The sequence below is a fragment of the Halichoerus grypus genome, chromosome 9, assembly GCF_964656455.1.
Source record: "Halichoerus grypus chromosome 9, mHalGry1.hap1.1, whole genome shotgun sequence".
In the NCBI taxonomy this organism is placed as follows: Eukaryota; Metazoa; Chordata; class Mammalia; order Carnivora; family Phocidae; genus Halichoerus; species Halichoerus grypus.
In genome coordinates, this window is record NC_135720.1 from 52,397,191 (window position 1) to 52,415,243 (window position 18,053).

Here is an 18,053-nt window from a genome sequence, read left to right on the forward strand (position 1 = left end):
AACCACAACAACCCCCCGCCCCCACCCGCGCCGCCCAATTCTGAATGACCCTTGTTTTCAAAATGTGCGGACTGGAGGAACGGATCTGGAACCTAAAGAAGTATTATCAACCAGGGAAATTAAATAAGCGAGAGGGCAGACAAGGTGAGGTAAGGATGGGAGAAGGGAGAAGCAAGGAAGCCTCAGCTCTGCTCAGAAAAGCTGCGGCTCCAGGAGCAGCCAGGTGAACCGCGCGCACCCACTGTTCCGCGAGTCTTTGCTGGGACCCCCGAGACCCTGGTGGGACGCTGGGAAAGGAGGAGGAGGAAAAAGGGCGGGGAGAGCGGGTGAACTCTAAGGCTAGGGGCGGAGCTCTAGGGGAGGATCTACAGAAGCGCGGGGGGCGGGGCTGTGGCTTGGGGGCGGGATCAAGGGCGGGACATCTCTGAGTTCCACGGCTGCGCGCGCCACGTCTCCCTTAGCAAGTGTGTAGGGGAGAGTCAGAGGGAGGGAAAAACCGAACGGGGCGGGAACTATCTCTTCTCGCGAGAGTTGGCGACGGCAGCGGCGGTGGCAGCGGCGTGTCCCTGAGAGTAGCGTGGGGGCGGGGAGGAGAGGCGGCGGCAGCGTCCGAGTTACGCCACACAGGGCAGGGGTGCTGGGTGCTGGAGCGCAGAGCGGGGTCGTGGCGGCGGTGGTGAGAAGAGAGAGGCGGAGGGGGGGGTGCCATGGCGGGACAGCAGTTCCAGTACGATGACAGCGGGAACACCTTCTTCTATTTCCTCACCTCATTCGTGGGGCTCATCGTGATCCCGGCCACATACTACCTCTGGCCCCGAGACCAGAATGCCGGTGAGTCTTGCCGGCAGCTGCCCGCGGACCCGCGCAGGCCCCGCCGGCCCCTCTGGGCCGCGCCGCCCCCGCCCAGCCCAGCCCAGCCCAGCCCAGCCCCCAGCGTCGGGGTGATCATCCAGCCCGGCCGAACCTAGCGTCCAGGCGTCCGCCGCTGGCGGGGCCCGGCTCGGCGGTGTTTCCCTCGGTTCCTCTCGGAGCTCCTCTCCATCCCCCGTTTCATTGTCTTTTTCAGGAGTTTCGCTTCGCTCCCTCTAACCCATTGTTCTGGGCGCTCCTTGCAGCCTCCTCCTGCCTCTTTGTCTTCTCTGCCTCTGATTTTATTGGTTATTTTTCTATATGGAGGGAGCAGGATGGGATGGGGAGGATGGGAATTGGGAGGTGAGAGAAGAGTTGGCAAAGGAGGAAGCCGAATGTGCAGGCAACTCTGAGCCCCTTAGCCAGAGTCCTCTTCCCTCACACCCCTGTTTCCCTCTTGCAGCTGTCGTTACAGATGTTTTGGGCACCGTCTGAGCTGGGTGGCATGCTTTGGACTCCCAACTGAGCTCACCAGTCGCCCCTCCCCCCGTCCCTTTCCCCTGTTGCTCTTTCATTTGTTCACTAACACTGTGGGGTTGGAAGCAATGCAGTTATTCCCCTTAGCAACAATAGGCTGTTCTCTATTTCCTTTTCTTTGGAGTTTCCTGTTTATGGCGGAAAAAGTGCAAGTATGAAGGATTAAGTCTAGTAGGTAGTTAGGTAGCTGGTCCATTCGCTTTTAGTTCTAAATCTTTAGACATTAAACACGTGGGATTAGAACACAAAATAATATAGATTCTTTTGGAGGCATTTTATGTTGCACTGTACTAGGATATATGACAAGTGATAATCTTAAAGCTGATGGAACTGCCAGGCCCTAATAGGTTATTTAACAGTAACTAGTAGGTTTTGAGTATTAACATTTAGGGAAAGGAGGTACGCTAACTTGATTAAGCGTCTTCTTTGAAGTTGGGTGTGGTGGAAGTCTAGGTTGTCCAGGTTATATATTCTGTTTGGGGGAGATTGTTAACAGTGAAGCATTGAATCAGCTCAGAACTTGTTATGCTTTAAGACTGACTCAAATGCCCTGTAAAATTCTTGAGTTACATAATGGAATTAAATTGAGTTTAGGATAAATAACAAAGGATTCCATTTTTTAGTACATTCTATAGTTTAAATATCCATTAGGTGCAGAAATCTGCCCAAAGTTACCAGTTTTCTTATTCAGTGGACAGTTTATGAAAATTGGATTTTGGACTCTTGTGCCTTCTTTTCCTAAGTGTATTTAAATTTAAATGGGTTCTTTGGACAGTGGTTGTATATAAATGATTAAGTCTTAATATTGTAATGGTTTCCCTTATCTGCAAAACCTAGGCCATTCTAATAATTTTATTTTGAATTAAAAATGCACTTTTCAGTATAGTAGTTTATTTTCACTTAACCCTTTGTGTGTGCATCTGGTTGTGTGGAAGACAAAAGGGTATTGGGAGAGTAGGTAGGTTTGGTTAGAATGTGTTACGAGAAGCTGCTGGTTTCAGAAATTAGTCATTTTAATCTACACTGGATTTCTGAAATTTGAAAGTCCTATTTTTGTGGTGGGTTTTATTTATGAAATTATGAAATTTGCCTGATAACTTACAGGCAAGTTATACTTGAGCTCCTTCAGCATATAGTTGGTCTTTGGAAAAGTGGTAGGGAATTAATAGTGACTATAAGTTATGGCCTTCAAATGTCACTTTATTTAATCCTCTTAAAACACATTGAAGTAGGTACTATTATTATTATCTCTATCCTTATGTGAAGAAACTGGAGTTTAGAGAGCTTAAGTAACTTTCTTCTTCGTGGTGGAGCTCAGTCTGCTTAGCTTCAAAGTCCTCTGTTGTCTCCATATTGCTAGATAGAAAGGTGTTGATTTGCCCCTACTTTACCTCTGGCTCTCTGCTTCAGGCTTGCCTTAGTAAATGTGCATGTGTTGATGTATTTGTTTGGTTTTGCTCACAACTGCACTGTGAAGATTAAGGTGGACACTTAAATGCTATTCTTTTTTTTTTTTTTTTAAAGATTTTATTTATTTATTTGACAGAGATCGAGAGAGAGAGAGAGCGCACAAGTAGGCAGAGAGGCAGGCAGAGAGGAAGGCAGAGGGAGAGGGAGAAGCAGACTCTCCACTGAGCAGGGAGCCCGACGCGGGGCTCGATCCCAGGACCCCGGGATCATGACCTGAGCCGAAGGCAGCCGCTTAACCGACTGAGCCACCCAGGCGCCCCTTAAATGCTATTCTAATCATCATGAAAATTGGTGGACACCACTTGGACTATTTTTGTGTATCTACCATAATTGAGTTGTTTCTTTAGGATTACAGTGCTATTAAAAGGATGTTTTTATCATAATGACTTTTTTCTGAAGTTCAGTTTGCAATGTCTTGAATATCAAAGAGAAATCTTAGAATTATTAGGTTCACCCAAAGCTCTGAAAAAGGTTTTTTTTTTTTTCAGATGTTTGCAGCAAAATAATTTGGTGACTTGTATCAACAGGAGGCTACTTAAAATCTTGATTCTTCTCACTTAGAAAATAGTCATTAATATGGCATATTAATTTGGAATATTAATTTGTTTGATTATTGCTGCTGTTTTAGACCCTCGAGGGCTTGTAAAGGTAGAGACACTGTACTGTCTTTCTGAAATCTTAACAATTCTGAAATACATATTTCCTCAAGGGTTTTGAAAAAAGGATGTGGACCTGTAGTAATATTTTTGATTAACACAACCGGATATTTTATTTTATTTTATTTTTTTAAGATTTTATTTATTTATTCATGAGAGACAGAGAGAGAGAGAGGCAGAGGGAGAAGCAGGCTCCCAAGGAGCAGGGAGCCCGATGCGGGACTCGATCCCAGGACCCTGAGATCATGACCTGAGCCGAAGGCAGATGCTTAACCATCTGAGCCACCCAGGCGCCCCACAACAGGATATTTTAATACTTGATTTTGAAGCTTATTTTATTTCATTTTCCTGTGAAACTATAAGTAACCAAATACAAAAATGTTGGCATAGGAGTTTGAATTTCAGAGTTCTTATGGCAATCTTGACTTTTCAGAGATACTCTCTGTAGGAAAGCATGAAAAGGTTTTCTTTGCCAGTAAGTATACATTTTTAAAGTCCAGTGTAAGTAATCTTTGTTTAGTTTTTTAAAAAGATGATACATGTGGGTCTTTTAGTTTCAAGGTTTAGTTGTTTCAGTGTTGCTCTTCTGGAATTATTGGGCTCTTGAGTCCATTAGCATGGCACCATTTCACAGACGGTAAAATCTAGGGTTTGAGAAATAGAAGTAGCTTGGTCATTGGCATATTTGATATGTTAATTGAAGTTACTCTATTATCCGGAACACTAATGGAATCCTTTTGCCTCGATTTTTGTCTAATCTGGGCTAAGTGCACACAATTAATACCCCTTTTAGTAGTTGAGGGGTCCTATTTATCTTACTCTCCTGGTTGTTTGCAAATTGGCTGAATAAGTTGACTGAATACTTTTTCAGACCATTATGGACAAAAGCTCTGGATGAAGTAATAACAGAGGGTTTAGATTTCCTTAAAACAGTGGTTCTCAACCCTGGCTCCACATTAGAATCACTTGGGGAGCTTTTAAAAACACTTTTACCCACCCCCAGATATTCTGATTTAATTGGTCTGGAGTGGGTGCTGTGTATTGGTTTTTTAAAAGGTCCCTATGTGATTGTAAATTGTAGCTAGCAAAGGGGAGAACTCCCTTGGTAGTGGTCTTTTGCCGGAGTTGTCATTTTGGGAGATGGTGTATTTTTATATGTGCTCTTTGCTAAAAAACAAAAATCACTAATGCCTTACTTAGCCTTTTTGTTTTACATAGTTAAGAAGCACTTATTGTAGAACAGTGCTGTAAAGTTCCTGTAGTTGAAAGCCGAATATATATCTTAAAACAACGTTAATAATATAGGTTTACAATGGTATTTGACAAGAGGAAACTGCTTGTAATTATTAGAATTTCAGATAATCAAGAACATGCTTTTATTTGTCCCATAGGTGAAGGCTTATTGATCCTTTGAATTGAGATAAATTATATCATTACCTTTTCCAAGTTTTTGTTTTTTCAACTCCTTGACTGTATTTTTTTTAAACTTATTTGACCTTACCCCGTATCTTTTTCAAAACTGCCTGGTTTTGAAACCTGTCTGGATCTGCTGCTTTGCTAACAGTGTGATCTTAGGCAAGTTATTTAACTTCTGTGTTTTTAGTTTACTCATCTATAAAATAGAGACAGTGAGTTTTTTGTTTTACAGAATTAAAATGAGGATTAAACAAATAGATATACTGTACTCAGGTTTTTTCCCCATGGTTTGAAAGGATTAATGAAACTTTAAAAAAAGTTACATTTCTTTATTCTTTGCTTGCCCCCTCTCAAGCAGTGTACAAGTGATTCAGCTTTCTGATGGGAATGTGAGTAGGAGTCCACTTTTAGTGCTTACTAGTGTAGTAAGAAAACTCTGAATTTGGAAAGTTAGAAGTTTTGGTTTTAAGTTCCAGCCCAGTCCCTATTTTGTTATTTCTGAACTCAGTCTTATTTTCTAGGTACAATAATAATAATATGCCCTATAAGAAGTGATTATGAGAAGCAAAGCAATAAATGCATATAAACATGCTTGCAAAACCAAACACAGTGTAGAAATTCCTTCATTTAGTAGATATTTATAGGGCATTAACTCTGTGCTAGATGCTGCTTCTAGGTGATGGATCAGATCTTTTCAGCGCATATAACATTTTTCTTAATAAGTTGTATATACACAGTGCAGAAAAGCACACACACACAAAAACAGAACAAACATTGCTTGTAATCCCATCACCCAGAGGTAATGAAACATTTTGGTGTATGTACCTTTCTTTTTTTCATCCTGTGGGGATGACTTTAAACATGGTCCTTCCTCTTGGTGGGGAAGGCCCTACACCCCCCTCCAGCTTGAGACAGATAATAGTGATTGTCCTCATCTCAGCTCTGCTGCTGTCCATTTGAATATTTGCTATCCCCAAGGTGGGTATGCTGAAAGCACTCACAATAGCACTTTGAGCTAGACTCGGGTATTATCCCAGTTTTACTAATGAGAAAACTAAGTCCTAGAGAAGGAAGCCAATTTACCTAAACCCATATAGCCTCTGGTTGGAAGATTGGGTGTTGGATCCAAACCTGTTTTAATGCTAGAGTTTTTCTTGTTAGCCGTTACTCTTATACTGCTTTCTGTAATTAATATAGCGCATTATAGTAAGTATTAAAATGGTAAGTGGAAAGTGCTGTGGGAGCACAGAAGAAGGAATGAATAATTCTGTTTGGGGATTTGGGTGTTTCATGCAGAGAAGGTGATTTGAGATAGGTCATAAAGGGTAAGTGGGGAAGTGTATTCCTTATGTAGGAGAAAGTATATGCAAAAGCATGGAGATGTTCAATAAATGGTAAAAATTTAATGTGCCCTTAAGAGTAAATCAGCCATTTTAAGGAAGCTTATACTTTGTTTTGTAAGTTATTGGGTAAACAGTGGAAGTTTCTAAATAGTTAATGACATGGTCAGTTTTGCCATTTTAGGAAGCTTATATTTTATCTTGTAAGATATTGGGTAGACAGTAGAGTTTTTAAAGTAGGGTAATGACTTGGTCAGTTTTGCTTTTGTGGAGCATTGTGTGGAGAATGATTTGGCAGAAGAGGGTGGAAGGTGGTGGTTGCTGGGTAGGGAAAAACTAGATGGAGGAGGAGTCCATTTCAGAGGCTTATTAGTCCATTGAAATGTAGGGGAATGGGCAGATTAGAAAGAGAATTCTAAGACAGCTTGGACTATTTATATGGAATATAGAAGTACCTTGGAGGGAATGAGAGTGGAGTGCAGATTTTGAATTTTCACTTATTTCTGTCTTTGCTTATTTCTCCCTCTCTTAAAAGCTGTTTGGTGTTTGGCTCAATAATAACCTACTTTTATCAGTTTGGGGATTGAGTGCAGGGAAAAAGATGGGGATGATCATTTTTATTTAAAATGAAATATTGGCCTTATTTATTGATTTATCTTGATTTCTAATTACAGTAGAGTTGATTATCTCAAGCTCTTGTTGAGTGGATTTTAACAGAAAAAAACTGGCTAATATCAGCTTTGTGTTCACAGGAGAATATTTTATGAATGTTCATACTTTATTTAGAGCATATATTCTTCCTAAGACTTTAGATCTTGAAGGGATACTAGAGATCTGAGAAGTTTGAGTCATTTTATTTATTTATTTTAAGGTTATTTTTTTATTTGAGAGAGCAAGAGAGAGTATGAGCGGGGGTGGGGGTCGGGGTGTGGGAGAGGGAGATGCGAGGGGCTCCATCCCAGAACCCTGGGATCATGACTTGAGGGGAAGGCAGATGCTTAACCAACTGAGCCACCCAGGTGCCCCAGTTTGAGTCATTTTAAAATAAAGTCATTCCCCTCTGTGTTCTATCCTGACAGAAAGGGGTATCAGACATGTACTGTATGTGCACTTAAGTCCTACACAGTAGAGGGGACCAGCAGGCACGTTGGCAGTATGAATTATGGTACAACATTTAGGCTTTGTAGATGTGGTGACAAACAATGGATTAGTAAATGCATTGCGTACAATTGTTTTTATTTAAAGGTCATTTTGCATACTTGCTTGATCTTGGAAGAACCTGAAAAACAAAGATAGGCTTATTTTCATTTTCTCAGATATTTGTTCCCTTAGTCATACTTTTTATTTAGACATAGAGGAGGTCACAACAAATATATCTATATTGTAATTGGACTTCATTTTAAAGAATGTTTACTATCATCAGACTATCTGCACCATCTCACCATCACATTGTTTCTTTGAAAAGTGTTATTGGTTATTCATTCTCTTAAGAAGGTGTTTCTTACATTTTGAGAATTGTGTTTGTGTCAGTATGGATGGAAGGGATTTTCTCATGTAGATTCCAGATTTTTTTGGCTTTAGGTTTTTTGCTTGTTTAGTTAAATCTAGTAGTTATTGATTGAACCTTCACTGTTTGCCTATACTGGGAAGGCAGAAGATAAGAATATGAATGCAGTGTATATCTTGTTTACAAGATTTTATTTTGATAGCATTTGCAATCCAGGTAGGGTGGGAGGATTAGGATTAGACAAATACATGAATTATTATATCCAGAGCACAACAAAGGAAATGTAAGAAAAGTGAAAACAAGTGCTGTGGAAGTTAGCTAGATTAAGTATTTACATCTGGTTGGGAATGATAGTGGGGATCTAGAGGTATTTTGACTAAACTATTAAAGGATAAGAAAGATTTAATGGGTAGAATGGTGGGGTTGGTAGTGCAAAGAAATCACATGAGGGAGGCACCTGGCTGGCTCAGTTGGTTCAGCATGTGACTCTTGATCTCAGAGTCATGAGTTTGAAGCCCCACGTTGGGTGTAGAGATTACTTAAAAATAAAATCTTAAATAAAAAAAAATCACATGAGGAAAAGTACAGAGGCTGGAAAGCATGGAATGTATTCAAAGTACAGATCAGTTGAAGCAGAATTCATTCAGGGAATAAGTGAGAAAAGGCCGGAAAAGTTGATTTAAGTCATATGGTGGAGAATCTTATATGCCTAGCTGAAGAGTTTATGTGTGATTTGGTTGACAGTATGTCATTTTGGGACATTTTAGAATGTATTTTTACAGTTGTGGTGTATATGAATTAATGTAATAACATCTCATAGAATGAGAAAGAACAGAGATTAAGAAGCAGACAGGAGATAATGAGGGCCTGAACAGTGGTCGTGGCAATAGGAAGATAAGTGACATACTTGAGATGTTACTGAGGTGGAATCTTTCTTTTTTTTTTTTTTAATTATGTTGGTAAGGTATATATAATGTAAAATTTATAGTTTTAGCCATTTTATTTTTTTTATTTTTATTTTTTTTTTTAAGATTTTATTTATTTATTTGACAGAGAGAGAGATAGTGAGAGCAGGAACACAAGCAGGGGGAGTGGGAGAGGGAGAAGCAGGCTTCCTGCCAAGCAGGGAGCCCAGTGTGGGACTCGATCCCAGGACCCTGGGATCATGACCTGAGCCGAAGGCAGACGCCTAACGACTGAGCCACCCAGGTGCCCTAGTTTTAGCCATTTTAAATGAACAATTCAATAACATTAATTACATTTACAATGTTGTGCAGCCATCACTGCTGTTTACATTTTTCATCACCCCAAACTCTACCTGTTGAGCAGTAACTCCCCATTCTTTCTTTCCTACAGCCCCTGAAAAACTCTAATTTATTATTTGTCTCTATAAATTTGCCTATTCTAGATACCTCATGTAGGTGGAATCATACAATATTTGTCCTTTTGTGTCTAGCTTATTTCATTTAGCATAATGTTTTCAGGATTCATCCATGTTGTAGTATGTATCAGAACTTCATTCTTTTTATGGCTGAATAATATTCCATTGTATGGATATACCACATTTTTATTCACCTGTTGATGAACACTTGGGTTGTTTCCCCTCTTTGTCTATTGTGAATAATGCTGTAGTGAACATTGCCATACAGGTATCTGTCTAAGTACTTACTTTCAGTTCTTTTGGGTATATTCCTAGGAGTGGAATTGCCAGGTCATATGGTAATTCTATGTTTAGCTTTTTGAGGAACTGCCAAACTGTTTGCCACAGTAGCTGCACCATTTACATTTCTACCAGCAGCATACATGGGTTCCAATTTCTGCATATACTCTTCAACACTTATTTTTCTTTTTTAAAAAATTGTAGCCATTGTAATAGATGTGATGAAGTGGTATTTCACTATGGTTTTGATTTGCATTTCCCTAGTAGCTAATGATGTTGAGCATCATTTCCTTTGTCTGTTGGCCATTTGTGTATGTTCTTTGGAGAAATGTCCATTCAAATCCTTTTGCTGTGCAAAAGCTTTTTATTTTGGTGTAGTCCCAATAGTTTATTTTCACTTTTATTTTCCTTATCCTATATCTATTCTTTAGTGATTATTTGCTATTCCTTTGTACCATTTGTAACTGTAGGCAAGTTACTTAACTTCTCTGAGCCTCAGTTTTTTAAGTATAATACGTACATATATATCCCCAGGATTATTAGGACATCTTAATGAGAAAATTCATGCATTTAACAAATATTTATTAGGCATGTACTATTTGCCAGGCATTGTGTTAGGCAGTGGAATGTGGGGTAAACAATGTAGGTGGGATCTCTATTCTCTTGAAGCTTACCTCCTAGTGTGGGGGAGATGATTGACATACTACATGTAAACAGTAAAATATTAGATAGTGATATATACTGTATAGAGAAGTAGGATATTCAGAGAAAGTCTTCTTGGGAATGTTCCTTCAAGCTGAGTGATGTAAGGAAGCCAGTCATTCAGAGATCGGAATTGGGCGGGAAAAGCCTGTTACTGCCTGGATGAACAGTTGTGTGTGTACAAGAGCCTTTAAGCCAAAAACAAGTTGGTCATAGTCCATGAACAGAGAAGACCAGAGTGGCGGGAGTTTGCCAGCTGAAGAGAATAATCTGGGATAAAGTCAGAGAGGGGGCTGGGGTGCAGAGCATGTTTGTAAGCCAGGGTAAGAAGCTTGGATTTTAAGTTCAATGGGAAGCTATTGAAGGTTTTTAAGCAGAGAAGTGACAAGATCTTGACTTAATATTCTCCTATTTCTTAATGAGATGAAAATAGTTTTTGGCCACCTTGCTTATTTATCCTTTTACAGACGATGTCTTTTCTACTTAAAATGTTTAATTAAAAAATTTTAGTTGCATATTTAAAAAATCACATACTATAAAATATCATACGGATGGTCCCGGGTCATAATGGTTCAACTTATGATATTTGGACTGTAAAGTGTGAAATTGATACACATTCAGTGGAAACTGTGCTTCGAATTTTGAATTTTGGTCTTTTTCTGGGCTGGCGGTACGTGGTACAGTACTCTCATGATGCTGGGCAGCAGTGAACCACAGCTCCCAGTCAGCTATGTGATCATGGGGGTAAACGACTGACACACTTACAACCATTCCATACTATATGCCCATTCTGTTTTTTACTTTCAGTACAGCATTTAATAAGTTACCTAGATTTCCTTCTCGTGTGTAGGTGGCAGATGAACCCAAGTTTCTGAAACCTTCCGATTTAGATAATCTGTGATTGTGTGCACTGGTGGTGGTGAGTAGTGTTTACTCAGTCCTCTGTTCATCCCAAATCCAAATGGTTCTGACCTCACCTTGAGAATGACACATTTTGGCTACCTATTCAGATTCAAGTTAAGATCATAACAGAAGCTTTAGTTTCTCTCAGTGTATTTTGAGATTAGGATGATTTAGGTGAGCTATAGTTTTGGAGGTCTAGAGCAGTGAGTCTCAATTTTTCACTAACAGATTATCATTCTCATGCCTCTTCTCTTTTGCAGCATTCTGGGAACCAAACCGCACTATTATAGTAAAATGTGTTTTCCTATTTTTTAAAATTAATAAAACGAAATTGTCCCAACAGTGAGTGAGCCAGTATCATCATGGTGAGGTGATATAGTCTCAACTAGCTGCAGAAGGACTTTGGGTAGCTAGAAAACTAATGTATAATGTCTTTTAGACTTTTTGGATTATTGAATATAACCTTTTAACTCTTGGTACTATTTTCTTGGACCCCCGAGGGATTTAGGAATAGTTTTAGTAGTCACTGAATTTTGGAAAGAGAAGTGTGGTACTTTTTTCTTTTAAATAAATTATGTTCTCTCTATATCATTTAGCCTTGTTAATTTAAGTAATCTATATTATAAGGCATTCCAAAATTTGTTTCTCAGTGATTTTTATAATTTTCACAATATCAAAATATATATTGATATATTTATTTGAACTGAAAAATGAAGTCATACTTTTTTTTTGACCAAGTTTGATTTGTCTAATTGATTTAATTAAAATGAGGGCTGCCTTTGCCAATTTGGTTATATAGGGTATGTTTTCTATAAATTGAATGATTCAAGGTAATCTGCAGCTTCCAAGTTTCAACAAAATATACTTAAATTAGAAGATAAAGCTATTTTGTCTGATGTGTCGGATTGGCAAAAATGTACTTTTCATTTTTAAAAATAAGTTTTGGTATTTATGGGATATTTATAAGCTTATAAGTGACAGCATAGCAGATCTTTTACTCTCATTTTAGTAATTTATCAACTTAAAATATTTATGTTTTCTTGATAACACCAAAAAAGTAGCATCACATTTTAACATCTGAAAGTTTATAGATGTCAAACCTGAGTATGATAAACTTACTGATGTTCTTTGGCAATATGTGCTAAAGCATTTAGAGGTGAGGCATCTTGATGTCTGCAGTTTACAGGAAGATAGTTCAGATAAAAAAGAGTGGGAGGGGAAAAAGGAAACTAGAGGTAAGGCTAAGAGCTGCAAAATGTTAATATTCGGTGAAAGGTATTGTTCATTGTAATATTCTTTGAACTTTTCTGAAGGTTTGAAGATTTTTGAAATAAAAAGTTAGGAAAAAATAGTCACGGGGAATAAAAATTAATTTTAAGAGACATTTGTCAGTATCATAAGAAATGACTTATCATGGGGCGCCTGGGTGGCTTAGTCGTTAAGCGTCTGCCTTCGGCTCAGGTCATGATCCTAGGGTCCTGGGATTGAGCCCCGCATCGGGCTCCCTGCTCCGCGGGGCGCCTGCTTCTCCCTCTCCCACTCTCCCTGCTTATGTTCCCTCTCTCGCTGTGTCTCTCTCTGTCAAATGAATAAATAAAATCTTTAAAAAAAAAAAAAAAGAAATGACTTATCAGGATAAAAATATGTTACATTAGGATAAAATTATGTGGGGGAAGTAAAATGAGGGGTTGGCTTGTTCATGAAGTTTTGTAAATGGATGATGGTGGCTATGAAATTGCTGTGGTATTTAGATTTCATTGGTGTGTTTAAAAGTGATGGAACTATTTTATTTTAAAATGTCAACTCCATGTCAAAAATGACATCTTTTGCAACTCTTCAGACTTCTGATAAAAAATTTGAGATGCCAAATTAGAAATCTACAAGTAGATAATATGATTTTTAAAAATTCTTTTTGCTGTAATCAGGCAAACAGGTTTGAAGACTTCAATTCTGGCTAGCATTCTTTCAGTTCTTTGGCTTCAAGGAATATGGTGCTAAGAGTTCACTCAGATATACTACACCCTGGCAGATCATTCTGGTATGGACAGATGGTTGTGACTATTTTAGCAAAGACATTGTATAGCTTATGAAAAACAACCATAATAACCTTCCCCCAAACCTGTACTATTTCCACAGACTTAAAAACTTTATGTTCAGCTGCTGAGAGCAATCATAATATGTTATATTGTTTCTTAAACCACAGAATTGTTTTACGACTTTGTAATTTCCTTTTTCTATAAATGTGGATGATTTCTTTAAAAACTATAAGTTAATGGTATTATTAATATAATTTTTACTGGCCATGACACTAGTAATTGTACAAACTAGAAGTTTATAAATGAACTTTTTTTTTTTTTCCTAAGTGTCTTCTAAAAAACTGTCTGGAAGGACTTCACTTGTGATATTTACTTTGACTTGAGGTCATTCATGTAGAGATTTGGAATGTGTGCTCTCAATATTTAGTTGTGCTGGAAATCTAAATGCCAGTGTGTTACTGTGTAAACCATAGCTTGTAGTACTTATTGATTGTCTTCAGTATTATCCTAAAAAGTTAAGATTTAAGTTTTGGATTGGAAGAGTGAGGCATAAAATGTACATGTACACATTGTGAAAAACTACGGGGCTGAAAACCATGTGTACTTTTTTTTGGGCCAGAGACATTGGGAGAATATCATTCCTTTGAATAGATCAAGCCATCTGTTAATAGAAACTTCAGCGTTGCTCTTATAACCTTATCAAACATTTCCTTGGTTTTATAGTTGAAAATGGAAGACTGTGGAGGCTTAATTTAATGAAATACAGATTAAAAAATCACGGGTGATATTTTCAAAAGTGTCCATAATTTAACCATGGAAATAAAAAAATTAACATCACTACCACTTCATTCTCAGACCCTATTTAAGTTTTGTCTCAGTGAAGTTCTTTATAGCAAAAGATCCAGTTCAGAATCACACATGACGTTTAGTTGACATGTTTCTTTAATCTCCTTCAGTCTGGAACAGTTCTTCAGCTTGTTGACTTTGAAGATTATAGGCCAATTATTTTGTAGAATGAACCTGCGGGTTGTCTGGTGTTTTCTCATGATTAGATTCAGGTTATATATCTTAGGCAGGAATTTTACAAAACTGATTCTGTGTGTCTCTTATTGCATTCTATCAGATCATATATGGTTGCATTTTGTCCCATTGCTGTTGATGTTCACTGATCACCTGATTAAGATAATGTCTGCCAGGCTTTCTGTATTAGTTTCCTGTTGCTGCTGTAACAGATTACTACAACCTTAATGGCTTATTACAACACAAATTTATTCTCTTACAGTTCAGCAGACTGGAAGTCCAAAATCAATTTCACCGGGCTAATCATGGGGTTGGTAGAACTGGTTCTTCTTGGAAGCTCTAGAGTTGAGTCTGTTTTCTTGCCTTTTTTTAGCTTCTAGAGACAGCCTGTGTTCCTTGGCTTATGACTCTTCCCTCCATCTTCAGAGGACATCACTCCAACATCTGCTCCCATTGTCATATCACCTTCTTTGTCTTTAACCCTCCTGCATCCTCCTTTTAAGGATCCCTGTGATTGTATTGTGCCCATCCAGATAACGTAGGATACATCTCCCCATCTCATCTTAATTTGGTTGGATCTGTAAAGTCTTTTTTGCTATGTAAGATAATGTATTCACCAGTTCAGGATATTAGGATGTGGACATTTTGGGTGGCAGTCGTTCAGCCTACCATATTTTCCCACTGTAAAATTATTCTTTTCCCTTTTGTAATATTTTGTGGAAAGACACTTGGATCCCTTGTTCTTGTTGGTGGAGAGTGGTATTTAGAAACTAGATCTGGGTGTTAATGTGCTCACTGCTATTGATCTTACACACTGCTCCTAGGCTCCCTTAGTACTGTTGGGGAATATATATGTATAGAATACATCTGTATTTCTACATTGAAAGATACTAGTTCATACCGAAATCTTCAGTTCCAATGCAGTACCACAGGATTCGTTATTTTCGATTTTTTTCATATGTGTAACTCCCTTCTCTGACAGTGAAAAACTGACCCCAGTTATCTTTTATATGTTAACTTATTTGATCAGTCCCCCTGCATATTACCAGTCTCCTTTGCTGTCACCACCCCTTCCCGTATATGGATCCATTGTCATCACACCTGGTTCTGATACCTCCTACCACATACCTCTCCTATGTGGGTGCTTTCCTCAAAGCCTGGTGGTAACAGGGTAGTTGGGGTTCTTACTTACATGGTGGCTTTGGAGCATTCTATTATATGCAAAGTTCTTTTACTTATTTAACATCTCATTTAAGCACTGCAGTTTTGTTGTTTCTAGTATTGTGAAAAAATTTCTATTTAGTATTAGCCAGCTGGACTCAGTGTAGGTGATCTCAGTTTTGTTGGCAACAACCAAAGCATTATAGTCAGGAGCCAGTGGACCATATGCCTTCTTCTCCCATCAGGCCTGATCAGGTGTTGACCTTGGCCCTTTTCAATGTCATAGAGCTTCTTCATAATCTGTTTGATCTGGTGCTTGTTGGCCTTGACATCCATAATGAACACAACAATTATTGTTGTCTTCTATCTTCTTCATGGCTGACTCATTGCTCAGGGGGAACTTGATGATGGCATAGTGGTCAAGCTTGTTGCTCTTCCAGGGAAAATATTTGGGCTGCCTTTGGAGTATCTTGGGCCACCAGAAGGTGGGTGACATGCAGATCTTTTGTGTGTGTGTGTGTGTGTGTGTGTGTCTGTGTGTGTGGGGCTGGGGTTGCCTTTTAGCGTTGCCTTGTTGGCCTTCCAAGCCTTTGTTTTGGCTTCAGCTTTGGGAAGGGGAGGGTTTTTTCCCTTTGCTTTCTGCATGCCATCTTCGTGAAAAGATACATTTTTATTTTAAAACTTAATTTTTTTTTTAACTTAGGAAAGTTATTCAAGTGATGGTAGTGAGTTTAGTAAAACAATACATGGTATTTTGGCTTTGGTTTAATTCCTCTTTAATTGAATTGCAGATTTTTCCTGGCGACTAAAATAATGCCTTTTCTTATAACTCCTATATGAACCTATTTTAACTTCTTACGGGTTTGGGTGACTTTTCTAATTTAACGTAATTATTCTCATAATTGAATAGTACCATTTCTGCTTAGCTTCCTTTAATAAGCTGCATGTTTCAGCTATTTTATACTTTTTGTACCTTCTATAGCAAAAGGGAAAGGAAGAGAGCATTTCTCAGAAATTGCTGATTATGTGACTAAATATTTTGGGTTCAAGTCAGTTTTTGTGTTTTCAATTAGAAGTTATTTAAGTCTCGCATGAAAATGGTTGCCTGGTAGTTGAACAAGATTTTCCACATAGATCATTTGTTCTGAGTGGCAGAAAAATTAACCTATATTGTCAATTTTTCTTAAAAGTTATTTGAGTAGGTAGTCTTTTATATTGCAGTAAAATTTTAGCATGGTAATGAAGGTTAGTATGGTATTAACTGGTTTTGCCTTCATGTGAAAAATGCTTTAACTTACCACCTTATTTATTTATTTATTTTTTGACAGAGCAAATTCGATTAAAGAATATCAGAAAAGTATATGGAAGATGTATGTGGTATCGTTTACGGTTATTAAAACCCCAGCCAAATATTATTCCTACGGTAAAGTAAGTAATTGGTTTCAATAAAAAAAAATACTTAGTGCTTACTCTTTGCTAGGTAACATATAAAATATGGGTATAATGATAAATAAAACATATGTTTAAAGAAATTGTAGCCTTAGGTAGAAGTAAGATGTGAATTTGGGAGCTTTCTAAACAGTGATTTAGAAGTTCAAAGGAGAGAATGTACTTCTGACTTGGGGGAGGAAGGGAGAAAGGGAAGTCAAATCCTGAAGGAAGACCTTGTGCATCTTGTCAGGATTTGCATTTTGTCTTAAAGACTATGGGAGAATCTTTAAAGATTATCAAAAGCAGGGAGGTGACATAATCAAGTTTGCATTTCATAGTGATAATTAAAGTTTATTGAGCACATACTGTATGCCAGATGCTGTGCTAGGGCTTTATGTGTTATCTCATAATTTTATTATTAACTTCAAAGTAGATGTTCTTGCTATTTTGTCAGATGAAGAAATTAAGAGGAAGATGAGGTAACTTGACCAGGGTCCTGGAGCTAGAAGTGGTAGAGCCGGGGACCTTTTATTTTGGCAGGCCCATCTGATTAAACAGGCCATTAGCATGTTTAATTAGAGGAGGCTTATTTGGTTTTGTGAGGCTATGGGGTATGCTGGTTTAGAGCCTAGGCTTTGGGTCTTCACCCTGAGTCATCAATTTTGAGGTAGTAGGTGAATCTGTAAGGTGAAAGAGTTGCTATTATTGGAGGATTGTATCTTGTGAATTACTTATATCCATCTATCCAGTAGATAGGAGGGGAAGAACTAGCAGTGATAATTAGTAAAGGTAGAGCCATTGATTTTTTAATTTTGGTTTAAATGATGATGATAGTTTTCAACATATCTGTGTAACTTCAGGGGGCTTAAATGGTTTTTCTTGGTAAGGTTTTACTCTGCCTAGTTTGGTTCCTTTGCAGAGGGAGGGAAATTTTAGCTTTGGTGTTAAGAGTTCTTCATTGATGCGAAACTAAAAGGCAAAATTAGTGTTTAGAAGAGTAGTTTTATGTTCACTGTTTATTCTTTGCTTTTGCTTCTCATTTTAAAGTTTTATGAGGTAGCAAGGCAAATAGTTGTGGCCTCCTAATCTCTTCCTTTTTTGGTTTTGGTCAATACTTTGTGGGTATCTGAACCACAGTTTTCAAGGAAAAAACCCAACTCTGTGAAGTTCTCTTTAGTGATTAGTAAACTGATTTATGTAAATGGAAACACAAATTAAGGGATGTTTATAAGTGAGGAAGAATTAAATAGATAACTGGTAACAATTTAGATAAGGTCAGAAACATCAAAACCTTTGTGCTGCTTAACCTTAAAGCATTGTTCACAATTAAGCAGTCATTGTGTGATGCTCTAATTTCAGGAAGTT

The 18,053-nt window shown here is 38.2% G+C and overlaps 1 protein-coding gene across 2 annotated transcripts in view; it reads left to right on the forward strand.

Moving 5' to 3' along the window:
* Positions 1-558: 558 nt before the first annotated feature.
* SEC63 (SEC63 protein translocation regulator) overlaps positions 559-18,053 on the forward strand; it is a 68,861-nt gene continuing 51,366 nt past the window's right edge. The window contains exons 1-2 of one of the 2 annotated variants that reach the window (XM_036080228.2): positions 559-831; positions 16,586-16,685. In XM_036080228.2, the coding sequence (XP_035936121.1) occupies positions 708-831; positions 16,586-16,685 (224 nt within the window). In that variant the 5' untranslated portion in view covers positions 559-707. The remainder of the gene's footprint in view (positions 832-16,585; positions 16,686-18,053) is intronic. The other variant, XM_036080229.2, reaches the window with a different exon arrangement.